The following is a 17,119-nucleotide window of genomic DNA, read 5'->3' on the forward strand; positions in this document are numbered from 1 at the left end:
ACATGAAGGAGCAGCTCTTTTTGTCTCTGCACTTTGATCTTCAGTTAATTGAGAGGCTATTACTTCCCTGGTGCCGTCCTCTCAGTGTGAACCGCTCTGGCTTGTTGAGGCCCTGCTGTTTGCCAGGTTCTGTGTGACTCTGAATAGATGCACCTGTTCTCATTTAATCATGACCACATTCCCAAGAGGACAGGTGGTTTTACCCCCCAGCAACCTAGGGCTCAAAATGGTTAATAACGGGCCCACAGTCTCACTGCCGAGAAGTGGAAAGGTAGGGTTTCAACCTTGGGCCCTCTCACCTCTAATGCTTTAGCGGCTACTCAAGTCCACATGCCTCCGGATGTCATTTAATCAGAGGTTTTCTATATTGTACCTGTAAATTTAGACTGAATTCTCCACCCTCTGATTCTTTACTTTCTGATGTGTACATGCATTTACTCCCTTCTAGAGCTTTCATTGCACACAGAGGTTTTTTTTGCCTGCAGGGGCAAATGCAAGAGCCTTGGTTCCCTAAACCAAAGTCTACACCAGTGAGCACCTCGACCTGGGGCCTGGCTCTAGGCAGGCAGCCTCACTGATGCTGTCACCTCCTGGATGTTAAGCCCCCCCAAAAATATTGTTTTCCTCCCCCTTTTCTATGAAGGATACTTACTAAGGGTATGAGGGTGCTCTTTAAATATTGAGAGTAGAGAAATGGACACAGCTTGGAGAGAGGACAGTTTTTTGTGTGCAGACCTGAGTTGTTTCAGGCATCTATTTTGAACTTGGTATCCTTTATTTCCATGGCTCCTTTACAGCCGTGCGTGGCATCATAACCTCCAGCTTCGTAGAGGGGACGCTGGGCACAGAGGGAGCAACATGCCCTGCACCCTGTCCAAGGTGGCAGAGCTGAGAGTGTCATGTGTGCACAGATACCAGAGCCCATCTAGTGCAGAAAGTGAGCATGTCAGTTGGTAATTGCAAGTGTGGTGGGGGCTCCAGTAGTGTGTGTGCATGTGCTGTGCAAGAGCCAAGGGAGCGGTGCGTGCAGGGTGAGAGCAGTGAGTGGGGCTGGTGGGGAGCTGAGGGAGTTGAGCTCGGCTGGCCTTATCTGCTGAGGGCCAGACAGGAAGTGTTTTAGGCTTTGTGGGCTGTAAGGTCCCATAAGGTCAGCTCAGCCTCTGTAGCATGAATGTGCAGGAATGAAGTGACTGTGTTGCAGTAAAGCTTTATTTGCAAACACACAGTGGGACAACCTCGGTCCACAGGCTGCAGTCGGCTGACCCCCATCACAGCACGCACAAAGGCATGGGAGCAAGAGAGAAGTTCCAGACGAGGGTTCAGCTTTCCCCGCGAAGGTGCGGACATTGGGCAGGGCATGTAGGGCCCCAACATGTGTCTCTGAGTCCAGGTTAGCAGCCTGCGGAAGGTCTCCCGGGAAACAGGCAGCTCTCCACCTGCCTTCCCTCCCATGTGCTCCATCTGGAGCTTGACCTCTGAGGCCTCTGTCAGGCTTTCTGACTTCTCGTTGCCCCTCCCCTCCGCTCCCTGCAGAGGGCGCTCTAGTCTCAAGTTCTACTCCGAGGGTGAGGCCCAAGGTACAGCCTGATTTCTCTGCAGCCTTAGAGTCCACAGGGTGGAAGTGATACTGCCTTCCTTGCGCACAGACGAGCGTGTCATCCTGTGTGTGGAAGGATGGAGGGAGAGCCCTCTGTGATAGCCACAGCTCTGTTTCTGAGCGCTCTCTGGGTGGCAGCCTCAACTCCATTTGGGACACTGTTGCACCCAGGGTCGGCCGAGAACCCAAGGACAGGGCCCTGGAGCTCCCACTCAACACTGAGAGCCGCCACTGAGACAAGGGTCAGTTGACTAAGCCATAAAAATCCCCTCACAAAAGCGGGGGAGGCCCTCAGAATACACAGAAACAAAGAAGGACTGCCAGGGTTGTCTTATCACAGCGAGTGCCGCCTGCCCAGGCAGCCTCGGTTCAGGGTTCAGCGTGAGGAAAAGCGCAGGTGCAGGGGCTTCAGGAGACGGGCAGAGAGCCTCTGTCCGTGTCCTAGGGGCCCTGTTCAGAGCGCGGCCCCAGACACACCCCATCGTCAGGTCACATAGGAACTCCCGCAGAACCGGCCCCCGCCCCAGACCTGCTGAGTCAGAGCTGCATTTCACCAAGATCCCCAGGGGAGTCTCGGCCCGGGGCCTCAGCAAGCCCGGCGCTTCCCGGGAAACGCACTGGACAGCTCTCTTCCTAGTTGCGCTTGGAGGAGAGAAACCAGAATCTGAACGAGGTTCCTTTGTTCAGAAGGTGCTCCTCAAAGTCACAGTGGCCCCTTCTGCCTTGCGAGGAGCCCTTGCTGTTTGGGGAGTGTGCATCGTTGAAAATTAGTTTTTGAAAGGCTGGTCGGTGCCGCACCAGGAGGATGGGGAGGGCGGCTTTCCTGCTGGCTTTGTTTAGAGTCTCGTGAGTGTGGCAGTAATAAAAAGCAGAGCAGCTTTTAGACGGGTTTGTTGTCATGTTTCAATTCAAGCACTGCGCCCCGAAACCTGGGCAGATGCTCCACCCTCCAGCTCTTGGTGCCACTGAGACCACCAGGTGGTGGGGGGAGGGTCTGGGGTGGGGAGGGTGGAAAATACGTGGCCTGTTCTGCAGCCGTCAGAGTTGATGGCTTCGTTACAGCGCGTCCATGGACGGCAAAGAGAAACACTGAGGCTCCGATAGCAGATGAGCCAAGAACATAAAGGGCTTCACAAAAGGTGACTCACTTAGCAAACAAATATCTGGGAGACTGTTTAGCTTCGTGCATAATTTAAATTTAAATAACATATAATGCCTTTTACCTTTCTAGAGGAACAACATGAAACACTGACATGCCAATACCCAATGCCAAGGGTATACTGTAACTGGCACATTCTTATGTTGCTCTCGGCATTGTTGTTGATTATTCCCATTTGGAAAGCAATTTGGCAGTGTGTGGCATGAGCCAGTACAATATTCATACCCTTTGACCCAATAATCCCATTTCTTGGAATGTATGCTTAGGCAATAGTCCTAAATCCAGGAAAAGCCTGGATGTTTAGAGTTGTCATGTATGACAAATTTGAAGTAACTAGATAGCCAGCATGTGATGCCTGGATTAACATGGTGATTGACGGTCGAGTTGGTAGAATACCATGAAGTCATTATAATGACAGTTGTGAAGAACATACAGCGACGTGAAAAAGCGTTGTTCAAGGACCATGGCAGTCCTGTCATGGCCAGCCACACACTGCCATGGCCAGGGATAAATTCCCAGGCAGAACTGCAAGATCAAGGGTAATGAAGCAATTAAGCAGAGATGACTGACCCAGGACGGTTCCTCAGCTGAGAGCGCTTACTTAGGGGCTCATCAATCCCTATCAAAGGCCAGCAGTTTCATCCCCAGGTTTTCCAGGTTAGGCGCTCATTTAAAAACCTTTCTCTGTGGGAGAAAAACAGTGTGTGTGTGTGTGACGTTTATTCCACACCGTGTTTTATAATACACACTAATGTCTCGGCAATCTCGGTTTTAATGTGTGTGGTTTTTACTGTTTGAGCTATTCAGAAGTTCCATGATGTGGCATCCTTTGTAATTTTGCTGCACACACACACACAAAAAGTGAGGCTTTCATGGCAGGTGTGTGGAAGCAGACCCCTTAGCTCAGTGGGCAGCAGCTCAGCTTGCCCAGCTTGTGTCTCATCATTCCCCCAGTGATGCCAGGAGGCAGGTGTTACCACCCCTACGCTGGAGGCCAGGAACAAGGCCGGGAAGGGTCAGGCAACTTGCTTAAGGTCATTCCAGGAGTCGCCAGTGGAGCCCCCATTCAAGGGCTGACTCAAAGCCTCTGAATCAATTTTCTTGATTCTGGAATGGAGACGATAATCCCTGCTGACGTCATGGTCCCTCTGAGGGACAACAGAGAGTCCGATCAATACAGTAACTACACGCATGCACGCAGACACACAGATGCAACATGTATTATTAGTTTTTCAGCGTAGAATGACTTTTGTGCCCAATTAGTAGTGGCCATTGAATTAAATTGGAAACCAGGAAGCTGAAAAATTAAAGATGAGAAAATAAGGTTGCCGGAAATGGTGAGAAAGTCAGCATGGACTTTGAAAATTGATTTCAGAAAAGATAGGACTCCTTCAAGCTTGAATGCTAATAGGATGTCAAAGGAAATGAATTTTTCATTGATTTTTAACTGTGTTGGAGTTTCTTAAGGAATATAGTGAAGCATCAGTTTCTGCTCTTATAAAGACTAATTTCGTTCTTGAGGTGTGCGTTCTGACCGTGCTGGGGTTTTTCGTCTGGTGGCTGGATTCTCAGGTCTGTGCCGCAACCTCATGCCTGGGGCTGCAGCAGCCTCTGCCTTCGGACCCCCTCTTCGCCCGCTTCCTCCCCCTCACTCACCCAGAGAAAGTGCACACAGGAGCAGCTCACTCACTGGGGCACTTTGGGGTTGTTTTTCACACAAGTGGTTTTTTAATCACTGTTACTATTATGGGAAGGCAGGCAGCTCGGGCATTGTTTCGTATTCACTCATCTATGTGGGTGACCTTTGGGTTTTGGCTCATTTCTGCATATCTTATGTGCAGAGGAGGGTTTTTTAGTAAACAGTTCCATTACTTAGCTGTCTTGTAACTCTGAAAACCCAGCTGAACTGTAATTAAACTTTGACCTGGTGACTGGGCATCTAGGGCCGTGATTCTTTGTTTTATTCTTTCTTTGACCCATGGTCGATGTATCTAACCTAATAGAATTTTCAGAGAAAAAAGATCGAAGACTGAAATGGAATTCAAAATAAACTTTTGTAAGCCTTTTCAAACATAAGGTTTCAGCTTTTGAAAAACCTCTATTTACTGTTACCTTTGGTTTTTACTGTCCCCAAGTAAAGGTATTATAATTACCTTCTCAGTGCAGAGTTTTCCTTGTTTATCACTAATAATATCAGGCACAGAGGAGGTGCTTATCGGATGCCCGTTGACGTGGCCTAGCGCTCGTGTGTGTGTGTGTGTGAGTGTTGTGTGATGTTTCTCATTGTCAGTGCCTGCTGACTTTTCTGTGTGTGACAGGTGTTTGAGATGGACATCTCTAAACAGTTACAAGCTTATGAAGTGGAGTACCACGTGCTTCAAGAAGAGCTTATCGATTCCTCTCCTCTCAGTGACAACCAAAGAATGGACAAGTTAGAGAAAACCAACAGCAGCTTACGCAAACAGAACCTGGACCTCCTGGAACAACTGCAGGTAGAGCCTATTGACGAGGCAGCCCCCCCCCCAACCCTGAGCGTGTGGTGGTTCATTAGCTCACCCAAGGCCCCGGCCAGCTGGGTTTTCCCATGACCGTGGGCCCTTCCTCTCCTGCTTTGTTTGTAGTTAGGATCAAAGGTAGCCCAGGAGAGTTGTTCCTTTTTGTTAGGAAGCAGACGGATTACCCTTTGCTGAGGTCAGATTGTCCTGGAACTTTCTGAGAGGCTGTTTTCTGCCCTTACCCTTTCAGGAGACAGACCCAGAGCTGCCCTTAGGTTCAGGGGCTGCGAGGCTGTTAGCCAAATGCCAGCGACTGTGCTTTGAGTAATGATGGGAGAGTCTAAGGCAGGAATGAAACCTGTCCTTGGAGTGACATCACGTGAGGGAAGGGCCACAGAAATCTACCTCTAACAGAATAAACCAGAGCATGCCGTTGTGATTCATGAGTCCCTGGTGCAAATACAGAGATTTGCTTCATGAAGGACACGGTTCTCCCCTCTAGAAGCCTCCATTCTAACATAGACAGTGTGGCTGAGGACAGAGAGTAGAAAGGCAAGCCCAGACCGTGCCACAGGAGGGTGAGATGGAGCAAGCACGGAGGTGTGGTCCAGAGACCTAGATCCTGCCAGATCCAGCGTTACCCACGTTGTCATCCGGAGCAGACGCTAACCTGCTCTGAGGCCCTCCTCTGTGTGACAGGGACAAAAGATACCTAACCGCTTAGCACAGCTCCACTACCAATCAGATGGAATAAAGTAACCATACAGTCTACTTCTTAAATATCATAGTGGGTGGTAAAGCTGTCATTGTTAAGGAATTGTTGTGGGGGAGCTTGAATTTGTTTTTTCCTTTTAGGGCCATATCTATGGCATGTGGAAGCTCCTGCCTGGGCTAGGGGTCGAATCAGAGCTGCAGCTGTCGGCCTACACCACAGCCACAGCAGTGCCAGGTCTGAGCTGCTTCTGCAACCTATGCAGCAGCTTGTGGCAACGCCAGATCCTTAACCCACTGAGCAAGGCTGGGAATCGAACCTGCCTTCAATTCTATCCAATCGAACCTTTATAGATACTAGTGGGTTCTTTTTTTTTTTTTTTTTTTTTTGTCTTTTTAGGGCCATACCCTCAGCATATGGAGGTTCCCAGGCTAGGGGTCTAATTGGAGCTGTAGCCACTGGCCTACGCCACAGCTACAGCAATGCAGGATCTGAGCCGTGTCTGTGACCTACACCACAGCTTACGGCAATGCTGGATCCTTGACCCACTGAATAAGGCCAGGTATCGAACCCACAACCTCATGGTTCCTAGTTGGATTCGTTTCTGCTGCGCCACCACAGAACTTTACCAATCGGGTTCTAACCTGCTGAGCCACAACTGGAACTCCTAAAAAATTATTTTTGAGCTGCTGTAGAGAAAATTTTGTTTTGTTTTTTTGTTTTGTTTTGTTTTTCCAAAATATATATTCCATGCTGTTCCTGGGCTATCCTTAGAATAAGCTTTTCATCCTGATCTAAGCCTCTTTTCTGTACAGAAAGCTGCCACTTTGCAGACACAAGCTTGGCAGTGACGGGAGACAAAGCCAGCATTGGAGAACTTAGTAAATCAACCCTTGTCTAGAATGTGTTCCTCCCAGCAGGGATTTTACCTCAGTTGGACCTAGTGGATATTTACGTAGACGGACAGAGAAGAGGCTTTCCCGACCCAGTCCTGACGGCCAGTCACCTTCTGAAAGTTAGCTTTTTTTCCCGTAAGATTGAGACATCCCGGACCGAGAGTCAACACAGGGACACAGGGCCCAGAGCGCCCGCCCAGGCTGGCCCGCAGGGCACAGTGCATCCCCCGAGTTCTTCCCACCCGGGCCTTTACCACTCTCGTTTCTTCTTTTATCCTCCAGGTGGCAAATGGGAGGATCCAGAGCCTCGAAGCCACCATCGAGAAGCTCCTGACCAGTGAAAGGAAGCTGAAGCAGGCAACCCTGGCCTTAGAGCTGGAGAGGTCGGCCCTGCTGCAGACCGTGGAGCAGCTCCGGAGGCGGACGGTGGAGCAGGGCGGCCCCGAGCCTGACCTCACCCTGCCGGGGCCCGCAGGCGACTGACAGCACGGGGCAGGGCAGGGCCCCCGCCAGGGCGCAGCCCTGGAGGAGACGTTGCTCCCATCCTCCCGCTGTCCAGGCCTTAACGAGGGAGAAGGCGGATGCTGGAGGGAGAGGAGGGGGCGTGACGCGTGCTTCTCAGGGAGGAGACTGGCTTCCCCGCACAGATTCTTCTGAACCGACTCGCAGTGGTTTGTGCCGGTGCAGGGGCAAGCGTCCCGGTGTTTTGGTTGTTGTCGTGTAGGTTCTACTTCGTCCCCTTCTCTGGTCCTGGTTACTGTTCTCGGTAGATTTAGAGGCATGGACACGAATAAATGCACCTTTGTTTCTTTGTTTACTTTTTCCATATCACTGTGTTTGTAACGGGCATTCGTAATACTGTGGGATTTCAACAGCCAGAGAGGCTGGAGGTGATGGGTCCTCTGGCAAAGACATGAGTCTGTGGTTCTTCCAGAGAGAGTTTGTGTGACTTACACCCTCGGTGCCACCGGCTGGGGTGCAGTTGGCCCTTGACCATTCTTGTGGAAGCCCCAGATGACTATTGGGGGAAAATTGAAAGTGATTTGTTTAAACTTGATATCTTAAATTTGATCACTGTGCTTGGTATTTAATGATGTTTGTCTTTCAAGAAGAGTAGTTTCCATATATATATATTTTTTTTTGCTTAGCCCTTAAGTATTGATCACAGTCGTAGATAAATGTTTCATGGGAAGATCCCCAGTGTTCAGACTCTACCTGGTGTTGCTGACATGCGACTACGGCTGTAGCGTCTGAGGTGTTTATTTCTTTGTGGTGTTTCATGGCCCCGTTCCAGAGTCGTGTGTGTGTGTGTGTGTGTGTGTGTGTGTGTGTGTATTCTTGCTGTTGGGTGGTGCAGTGTAGCCATGTGCCCCTTGAGTCTCCAACCTTGGGAATTGGAATGAAGTAACTGAGCAAATCAGGATTTTTCAGGGATGCCAGATATTCTGGGGCTTTCAGAGTCTTCAGACATTGAGTGTGAAATTGCATCAACCGTCCAGCTGCTGAGAGCAGTTTCTTCGAGGTAGGACATGCGTTCTGAGTATAATTCACAAGCCAGCAGCCCCTCCCTCAGGATGCTGAGGACCCCGTGCCTTGAACCAGCAGGAGGCCGCTCTCCGTGGCCCTGGTGTCCGGCTGCATGTGGGACTGTCCCCTGTGCTCCCTCCGGCGGGTGGTGGGGGTAGAGAGGAGCCATGTGGGCAGGTTCACGTCCTTGACGGCAGAATCCTTTCTGGTCTCTCTCATCGTAACCACTTCTGTTCCGAGGCACTTCTTCTGACGCTCTCCATGGAGGGCGTCCGTTCGAAGCCGGAGGTAAGAGGAAGGATTTTCGAGTCTGGAGTCTTTAGAGACTCCCAGACATTTCCAGGGGAGGCACCCATGCTGCCCCCGGTGCCTGAACAGTTGGCTGACCCTGGGACCTGCTCCCCGTGTCAGTGGAGGGCAAGCCCTTTCATAATCTCGATGAAAGCCCAGTAGCCTTTGTCCTGAGTTGTTCCACCAGCTATAACTTGAGGAGGGCTTCTTTCCACGTATTTTTCTGTTTGTTTAATAATGTTGAATTTTGGACATCTTATTAGCATTACACAAAGGTATCGACTCTGCGGTAAATAAGAAAGCAATAAAGCAAATCATTCATGCCCGTACTTTTATGGTGTTTTTTGTTTGTTTGTTTAAATTTTTCTTTTCAGCCTGGAAGGCCCGTCCCGGGAACACCTGCAGGTCGGACGATGAATGTCACTGAAGAGCAGTGAGGTTGCTGAGGGACTCGGTGTTGCAGCACGGCTGCTTGGATGTGCATAGTAGGGCTGCTGAGAGCAGCTGCATCCATTGTGAGATGATGGCGCTGAGCAGAGAGGATGGTGGACACAGGCCTGTGATTCCAGCGCAGGCAGCCTGTGCCTTAGCCAGGAACAGGTAGACTCGGAGTTCACGTCACTGCGCGCGGCTTCACCGAGGCAGGTTTTTAAGCCAAGAAAGTTTGATGTTATGTGTCGTCCCCCGCCCCCGACACGCAACCATATGCACACCCACGTGTGTGCCCTTGAAGGCCGCCTGTCCTTTGGTACCTCTTAGACCGAAGACGTCGTGAGCCCAGCAAGCACACTGTGGCATGGATCGCAGAGAAAAATACCTTCTGTGCACGGTGCTCAGTTCGGAGCCCTCTTAGGAGTTAATGTAGATGGAACAACATGTCCATTTGGGGATTCATGTTTGTTTTGGATGTTAGATCGGGAGAGAGTTGCTCTGAAGGCTATGAGATGCAGGAGTCATTACAAAATCAGCAGACGCTACTGTGTGTGGAGCCGGAGAGGGCCAAGGTGCAGAAGGAGCTGTGTGCAGGGATCCAGAGCGTCCCCAGGTGGCCTGCCTGAGAAGCCTCGCACACAGACGCTGACCTGGCCTGGGCAGGGGCTGCCGTGGGGGTGACCACCCCTGCATCACGTGCAGGGTCTGATGGTGGGCCTGAGCTTCCCTAGGCCATCACTCAAGGTCAGAACTGGGGAAGAAGAGCTGGAGGTGGAGCCGAGAAGAGTGAGGACGGGCTGGGATCCGCTGGGCAACTCTGGTCTGTCCGTCATCATCACATTTGACTGACGACCTTCCGAGGAGAATGGCCCTTGCTTCACTTTATCTTCCCAAATCACACCAGCATGTCTGTGAGCCACTTCTAATTCAGAAGCGCCGGGAAGGGGACTCAGGGAAAGGTCGTTCTGGTTTAACAAAGCTGACATAGTACACACCGCCACAGTTCATTTGGGGACCTGCCTGATCCGTGTGGGAGTCACTTGACAGAGGCCCTCCAGCTCTAGGTGTGTATGACCAGTGAGCCCCCGAGTTCAGATTCACAGATTGTCCCAAACGGTGCAACATCCGAGCCTAAAAACCGCAGCAACCACAGCCGGCCCGCTGGCCCTCCCCTTCCTGCCTGCTTCCCTTTGCCAGGTGTAACCAAACATTCTACAAAGTAACATCCGGAAACTTTAATAATTTAAAAAATTATTACATTTTGTAATTCAAAAAATTGTTACATTTTATAATTTAAGTTGAAACTGCTTTAAGGGTTTAGAATAGCTCAAAATAATGTTGGATCAGGAAGGTCCGCGGGACCCTTCCTTCATCCTGGAACACCACATTTCACCTCATTTTATAGAGGAAAACACTGAGGAGAAGAGGTTCAGAATCACCTAGTGGTTGGCTGCGGGGTCAGGGGAGATCCTAGCCTCCTGACTGCCTGGTCGTTGATACCAGCCAGCTTTAATTCCAGTGAGTTTGGGGAATCATCTCTGATGGCGTCGAGATTCAAGGCCAGGAAAGAAAAGGACCGCTTCACTTTCCAGGAGGAGGATCTGTGTACTGAGGAACCCAACTCGGCTTCTCTCCTGAGATGTGGTTTCTGGGGCCCTCATTTATTGTGGGGTGGGGGTGCTGCCCAGTCTAGCCCCACAGGGGGCTCCCGGCAGAGGGAGGGTGGCACTACCCCAGGGTCTGAACTGATGGGTAGAGTGTTTGCTCCTGACAGACGTCTGAAAACCCTTGCAGTGTCATGTTAAAAAAAGTCAACACAGAATCGTCTTTGGTTTTGTAGAAGTGAAACTTTGCATTGTGTCAGGTCTTTTGCTGCCATCTTTAGAAGTGATCAGAAAGATTAGGGAACTCTAAGAGTTATGATATGGCGCAGACATAACAGTCATTGTTTGGACATTTTGAAATTGCTAGTAAAAGATAAAAAGAATGTTCTTAGTATCTAGACTCCATAGACAACTGCCTTCATGTCTCTAAAGTGAATAATCAGCTGTTTTGGTTGTAAACCCTTATTTGCAAAGCGTTTGAATTTATACCACTATGTGTATACTTAAAACTTCACACATGACTAAATTTTCAGATAGAAGTTTTAAATGAGGTGAAACAAAATTGTTTAAAAATACTGATTAAAAAGTTGCTACCCAGTGTTTTTAAGGAGAACAAGGAACATTTCATTGCTTTAAATATTATTTTAAGACTGAGATAATAATTCAAATGTCAAGTTTCCAAACTCAGGCTAGTTTGATGGTTGGTTTGAATGCACTGTCATGGCTTTAAAAAGGATGGCTTGGAGTTCCCATCATGGCTCAGTGGAAACGAATCTGACTAGCATCCATGAAGACGCAGGTTCGATCCCTGGCCTCACTCAGTGCATTAAGGCTCTGGCGTTGTGGTGCAGGTTGCAGACGCAGCTTGGATCTGGCATTGCTGTGGCTGTGGTGTAGGCCATAGGCTACAGCTCCAGTTTGATCCCTAGCCTAGGAACCTGCATATGCCACAGGTGTGGCTCTAAAAAGAAAAAAGAAAAAAAAAAAAAAAAAAGGATGGTTTCCAACCACTAAACAGGAGGAGGGGTGCTGTTGGTCACATTAAGTCATGATGCTCATTAATTCTGTATTCACCAGTTGAGCAAAGGTTTTTGTTGAAATCTGGCTAGCAAATTCCCATCTTCAAGAGTAGACTAATGTAAGCTAATCAAAATGTGTTAGAGTTTTATGTTTTTAATCAAGGACTTCAAAAGCACTCAAACGCTTCATTTGGGAAGCTTTGAATGGGTAATAAAAGCATTTCCAAGATTGTTTGAGTAACACATTCACCTCATTTCCAGCTAAGACGTGACTGAAACACGACAGTGGCCACACTCCCACCATCCTTTTGTGAAAAGCCCTTTTGTAGCACATTCTCAGTAGTCTTTCCCTGGGCTCCCCCCTCGGAGCCCTGGGCTCTGGGGCAGGGGTGGAGGAGGCCCTGTGGTTGCCTGCTCACTGCCCGTGCCTGTTGTGGACACACCGCCCTCCCGCCCTTTCCTGCTGTCCTTGAGGAGTCTGAGAAGCGCTGGGCGGGGCTGGGCAGGGCAGGAGAGGAGCTGAAATGAGTGTTAAAAATAGCCCCAGTGAGTCAGGGCACTTGCTACTGCAGGCCCGCCTTCCAGAACCCCGGCTCAGCCTGCACAGCCCTGGGTGCGGGGGTGGGGGTGGGGGGCAGCTTGTCTCATTCTTTCTCCCAGTCAGATTCTCGTCCGCTCTTCCTACTTTCCCGGCTACACCTTCCTGCTGCTGTTTCTTCCTTATTCTGTATTTGGATCCATGTTTTGGGCATCTTCTTCCTGCTCTTCCAGACAGCTCTTCTTTCGAACCCCCAACCGTGCTGCGTGTGTCTTCCAGCTGTAGGAAAAGAGCTGACTGCTCTTCCACTGTGGCTTTGGTTTTTAGTGCCCTGCTGGGTGGCACCCTGAGGTGCCGCTTTGGGAATCTACAGGGGGTGGTTGATGGTGGTGGGGCACTGATCTATTTAATGACTTCCAAGTTCTGCCCACCTCAGCCCTTCTGCACTTTCCACCAAGGCTTTTAGGATCTCTTGCCTTCCTTTGAGGTACAGGGCCATCAACTTTACTCCTAAATATCATATGTTCAAATCCTCCATCGTCTTGGTTATTAGAAAGGAGAAAGTGAGCTTTTCCACTCAGGATCCCTCTCTTTTCCCCCATGTGCTTCTGTGATCACTCCTCATGTCACGACAGCCCCTGTCTTCCCATGATGGAGAGTTGGGCCCACCTGCCCATCGGGGCCCACTCCACAGTCACTGTCGGCCCCCTGCCTGACGGTTCTCCCTCTTTCCGGCAGGTGGTTGTGGTGCTCCATTAGGAACCAGCTGCTGGGCTGGAGGCTGGGACTGCAGGGTCAATGCCTGCTGGCAGAGGACACAGGTAACTGAAATAAGTAAGCAAAAGTCATCATGGGGCGAGGGCTGCCTGCAAAGAGTGGCCAGAGAAGGCTCAGCCGGTGCTCCAGGTGAGATCAAAGAAAAGCAACCAGCCAAGGGGGAGTTGGGCGGCTTAATTTTAGAAGATGGAAGCCTGCCTTCCAAATGGTCATAATTCTGTATCCTAAGCATGAATCTTGTCCCAAGAGTGCTCTCTTCAAAAACTGCCATGCACCTAATGCCGTGTCCTTTTCAGATGGCAAGAAGATCCTAACCTCCTTCAAGACAAAACTCCCATTAATGTGTAGTCTCATAAAAGATAAACTGTTGGCCTCATCACTGGCTGTTCGCACTCACACAAGGGAATCTGCTCTTCCTGACTTGGTCTCAAGCTCCCAGGAGGGCGGGGTGGGTGACATGGGCATGGTGATGTGGTGACCTTGTTGTTTCTGTTTACACTAACCTCACCTGCAGACCTGACAGGCCGCCTGTGGACACAGCCACGTCGACTGCATTCAGGGGGACGCCTCATTCCTCAAAGCGAGATGTGATTTCATGCATGAGAGTCCAAAGGGAAGAGTCAAGAGACTTTGTGAAACTGTCCAAAAGGAACTGCTGACTGCTCAGATTACATTCTGGGGAACTGAGACAATGTGAGCAAAGACTTGCTCCGTTGCCCTTAAGATTCTTTGGGAATGAGTTGCCAGTGATGGAGGGGGTTCTGGAAATGCGAATGCAGCAATCTTTGGGGAATTATAAAGCTAGGCAAAATTCCCAGGTTTTTTTTTTTTTTTTTTTTATAATGGGGAAGTGGATGATGTGAATTACGGTTCATTGAGTCCTGGGACGCTCTTGTCTGCGTGGATTATGAGGGTGTCCTCGTAGACTTTCCTGTAATCCTCAGTGTCCTCTTGAAGAGGCCCCAGGACTTTCCAGGTACTTCTCCTGAGCAATGTTTGTGTTCAGTGTCAACTGTGCAACTGAACGTGGGGTCCTGTTTTGATTTGACATTTCCAGAACACTCCAGGCCAAATCAGTGACCCTTCAGTTAGCAAATGTGCAGGCCTTCTGTTCTGACCCATGACCCATTTTTGACTCTCTCTGTCTTCTGTCTTTATCCCAGTTATTTCATGTGTTCTCATATCTTTAACGTCCTTGTAAGACGTCATTAAATATTTGAAGAACAAGGTGGAGCCTGGCAGTTACAAATGAGAAGCAACTACTGGTGGTTAAAAGCATGGGCCCTGGAGTCAGCTAGAAGCCAACCGTGATGTTGCATCTGTAAGATGGAAAGGATGGAGAGTTCTTGTTGTGGTACAGAGGAAACAAACCCGACTAGTACCATGAGAATTCGGGTTCGATCCCTGGCCTTGCTCAGTGGGTCAGGGATCCGGCGTTGCCGTGAGCTGTGGTGTAGGTTGTAGATTTGGCTCGGATCCCGCGTTGCTGTGGCTGCTGTGTAGGTCGGTGGCTACAGCTCCAATTCGACCCCTAGCCTGGGAACTTTCACATGCGGTGGGTGCAGCCCTAAAAAATAAAAAATTAAAAAAAGGAAAGGACAATAACTGTTTTGTAGGATTATTTGAATATTTATGAAGAGCACTGAACACTGGCTGAGACAAAATTAGCAAAAAATGTTAGCTATCATTACATTGGGATTATACAAACTAAAAGGATCCAATTCTGTGAGCTTGAAATCAACCCCAGGCAACATTCCTTGACAGACTGGAAACATTTTTAAAAGGTGATCTTTAAAATTAGAACAGTTTCCTAGAACCATGTCATGCTAGGCCAGTACAGTTTCATGGTTTTGAAAGTGCAATGATCAATATACCCCCTGTGTCAGCAAAGCTTTTGACAACGTCTCTCACAACAACTTAAATTACATGGGCAGGACAATTCATTTGGGTTGATTCATTAAGGTTAGACCAGTATAGACCCTTAAATGGTGGTTCTCAGCCCTAGAATCACCTGGTGAGATTTTTTTAAGTTTTTTTTTTTTTTTTTTAAGTTCCCTTGTGATTTTAAAGCTTAATCAGGATTGAGAACTCCTGCTGTAATTATAATGGATTGAGGTGAACCTAAGAGCTAGGAGTTTACTTAACCTGACTTGGGTGTTGTCCCCAGCCAGCCCAGTCCACGTTTGCATGAGTGACCTGTATAAGGACATGCCTCTCAGATGCAAGGATGCTGCAAAGCTAATGCAGTGAATGACAGGTCCTTGACTGATGTTGACAAGCTGGACCCAGGACCTGATCTGAGCAAAATGAATGTTTAAATGCCAGGTTCTAAGTTCATGTGCAGGGCAGTGGTTCCCAATGTGTGGTCCCTACACCAATAGCAGCAGCAGCATCCACAATTTGTTAAAAATGCAAATTATCTGGCTCTACCCCAATCTAATTCAGAAACTAAAGAGGGTGGAGCTGGCATTCTTACTTAACAAGAGCTCTGAGGGATTCCCAGGGATTCTGAGCTGTGCTAAAATTTGGGAACCACTCGTGTGTAGGAGGAAAAGTCTCACTGGATGATTACAGAATGGGAGCCCTCTGAGTCAGCATCGATGGCTGTGAGAGGAGAATCTCTCTCTTTCTCTTTTTTTTTTGCCTTTTCTCGGACGGTACCCATGGCATATGGAAGTTCCCAGGCCAGGGGTCCATTCGGAGCTATAGCCTACGCCAGAGCCACAGCAGCTTCGTCTGCAACCTACACCACAGCTCACAGCCATGCTGGATCCTCAACCCACTGATCGAGGCCGGGGATTGAATCTGCAACCTCATGGCTCCTAGTCGGATTCATTAACCACTGAGCCATGACGGGAACTCCGAGAGGAGAATCTCTATCTGTCGTTCTATAGCTGGATGGTTCTCTTTCCTCCTCACTTTCCCATTGCTGTGGTGACCTTCCTAACTTGGCAGGTCGTGCTGCTTACTTATCTCCTCATTCCACATTCATGGTATAATTCTGTTCATTGAAAATTTGAATAATTCCAGAGACTGTTAAATAGTGAAAAATGTTAAGTGTAGAGTATGATGATATAAAAATAGCTAATAAAACAAAGCCAGCAGTCACTACACACATGCCATGTCCTGTTAAGAGCCCCTTGGTTGAATATGAACTCAAGGAGGAAAGAAATGCTTAGGATTTGATCTGTTTGCAACTGCAGAATAATCACCATTATTGATTGAGTAGCAATGGTTGAAGGGTGGGCTCGGCTCACTTCCAGTGTTTTTGGTAGACCACGAGGTATGCTGTGTGCCTGAGGATCTTTGAGATAAATAGGACGATTAGAAATGAATGATCACCAGGATTTTAAAATTTCATCACCCCTTACCTCCCTCCACCCCATCCCCTGAAAAGGGGCAGGTTAAGAGGAGAAGGAGGAGAAAAGTGCCCCAACACCTAGAGAGGACTGGGGAAGGCAAAGAAGTCAGGAGAAAGCCTGCAACACTGATGGCGGCGGCTCGAGGGGACCCGGACCCTGTGGGATGGGATGCAGAGGGCGGGGAGCCCAAACACCCCTTCCCCCCCGGCTCCTGGGGAACTTGCAGGTGGTTCGTCTGCAGAGAGAGGTACAAACCAGAGAGATCAAGTCGCCTGCGGGCCTCTTCTCAAGGAGGAACTGTCTGGGGGCCAGTCCAAAGTCGCTGAAAGAACTGTCGTATCTCCAGGTGCATTTCTTACCTGAGTGGAAGGGACAGGCTGTGTCCAGTAAAATGCTCAGCCTTGGCCGCCTTCAGCTGTTGGCTGGACTGAGGGCTCAGGGAAGCGGTGTGGGCCAGATCGGCGCTTCCGGAAGGGTCCAGAGGCACAGCATGTCCAGGATTTGGCTCCCCTTGCAGGTTAAAAACGGGTTAGCCCATGTTGTGGGTGCTGAGAAGCCCTATAATGAGTGATAGTGCGATTTACATAAGTCTGTATTTGATCTCTGAGCAGAGCTCCTAAAACCCTTGGCATTTCCTGTGATGCAGGTGGTAAAAGTGTTGTTAGTTAGTGAATTTTGGAACGCACCAAAGGGGGCTGGTTGCCAGGGGA

The 17,119-nt window shown here is 49.2% G+C and overlaps 1 protein-coding gene across 7 annotated transcripts in view; it reads left to right on the top strand.

The window, feature by feature from the left end:
• The window catches only part of TBC1D1 (TBC1 domain family member 1), a 220,231-nt gene extending 211,225 nt beyond the window's left edge, over positions 1-9,006 (top strand). For 6 of the 7 annotated variants that reach the window (XM_021101100.1, XM_021101102.1, XM_021101101.1 and 3 more), the window contains 2 exons: positions 5,075-5,248; positions 7,142-9,006. In XM_021101100.1, coding sequence (XP_020956759.1) covers positions 5,075-5,248; positions 7,142-7,342 — 375 coding nt within the window. In that variant the 3' untranslated portion in view covers positions 7,343-9,006. The remainder of the gene's footprint in view (positions 1-5,074; positions 5,249-7,141) is intronic. The other variant, XM_021101103.1, reaches the window with a different exon arrangement.

Source organism: Sus scrofa, chromosome 8, assembly GCF_000003025.6.
Source record: "Sus scrofa isolate TJ Tabasco breed Duroc chromosome 8, Sscrofa11.1, whole genome shotgun sequence".
NCBI lineage: Eukaryota > Metazoa > Chordata > Mammalia > Artiodactyla > Suidae > Sus > Sus scrofa.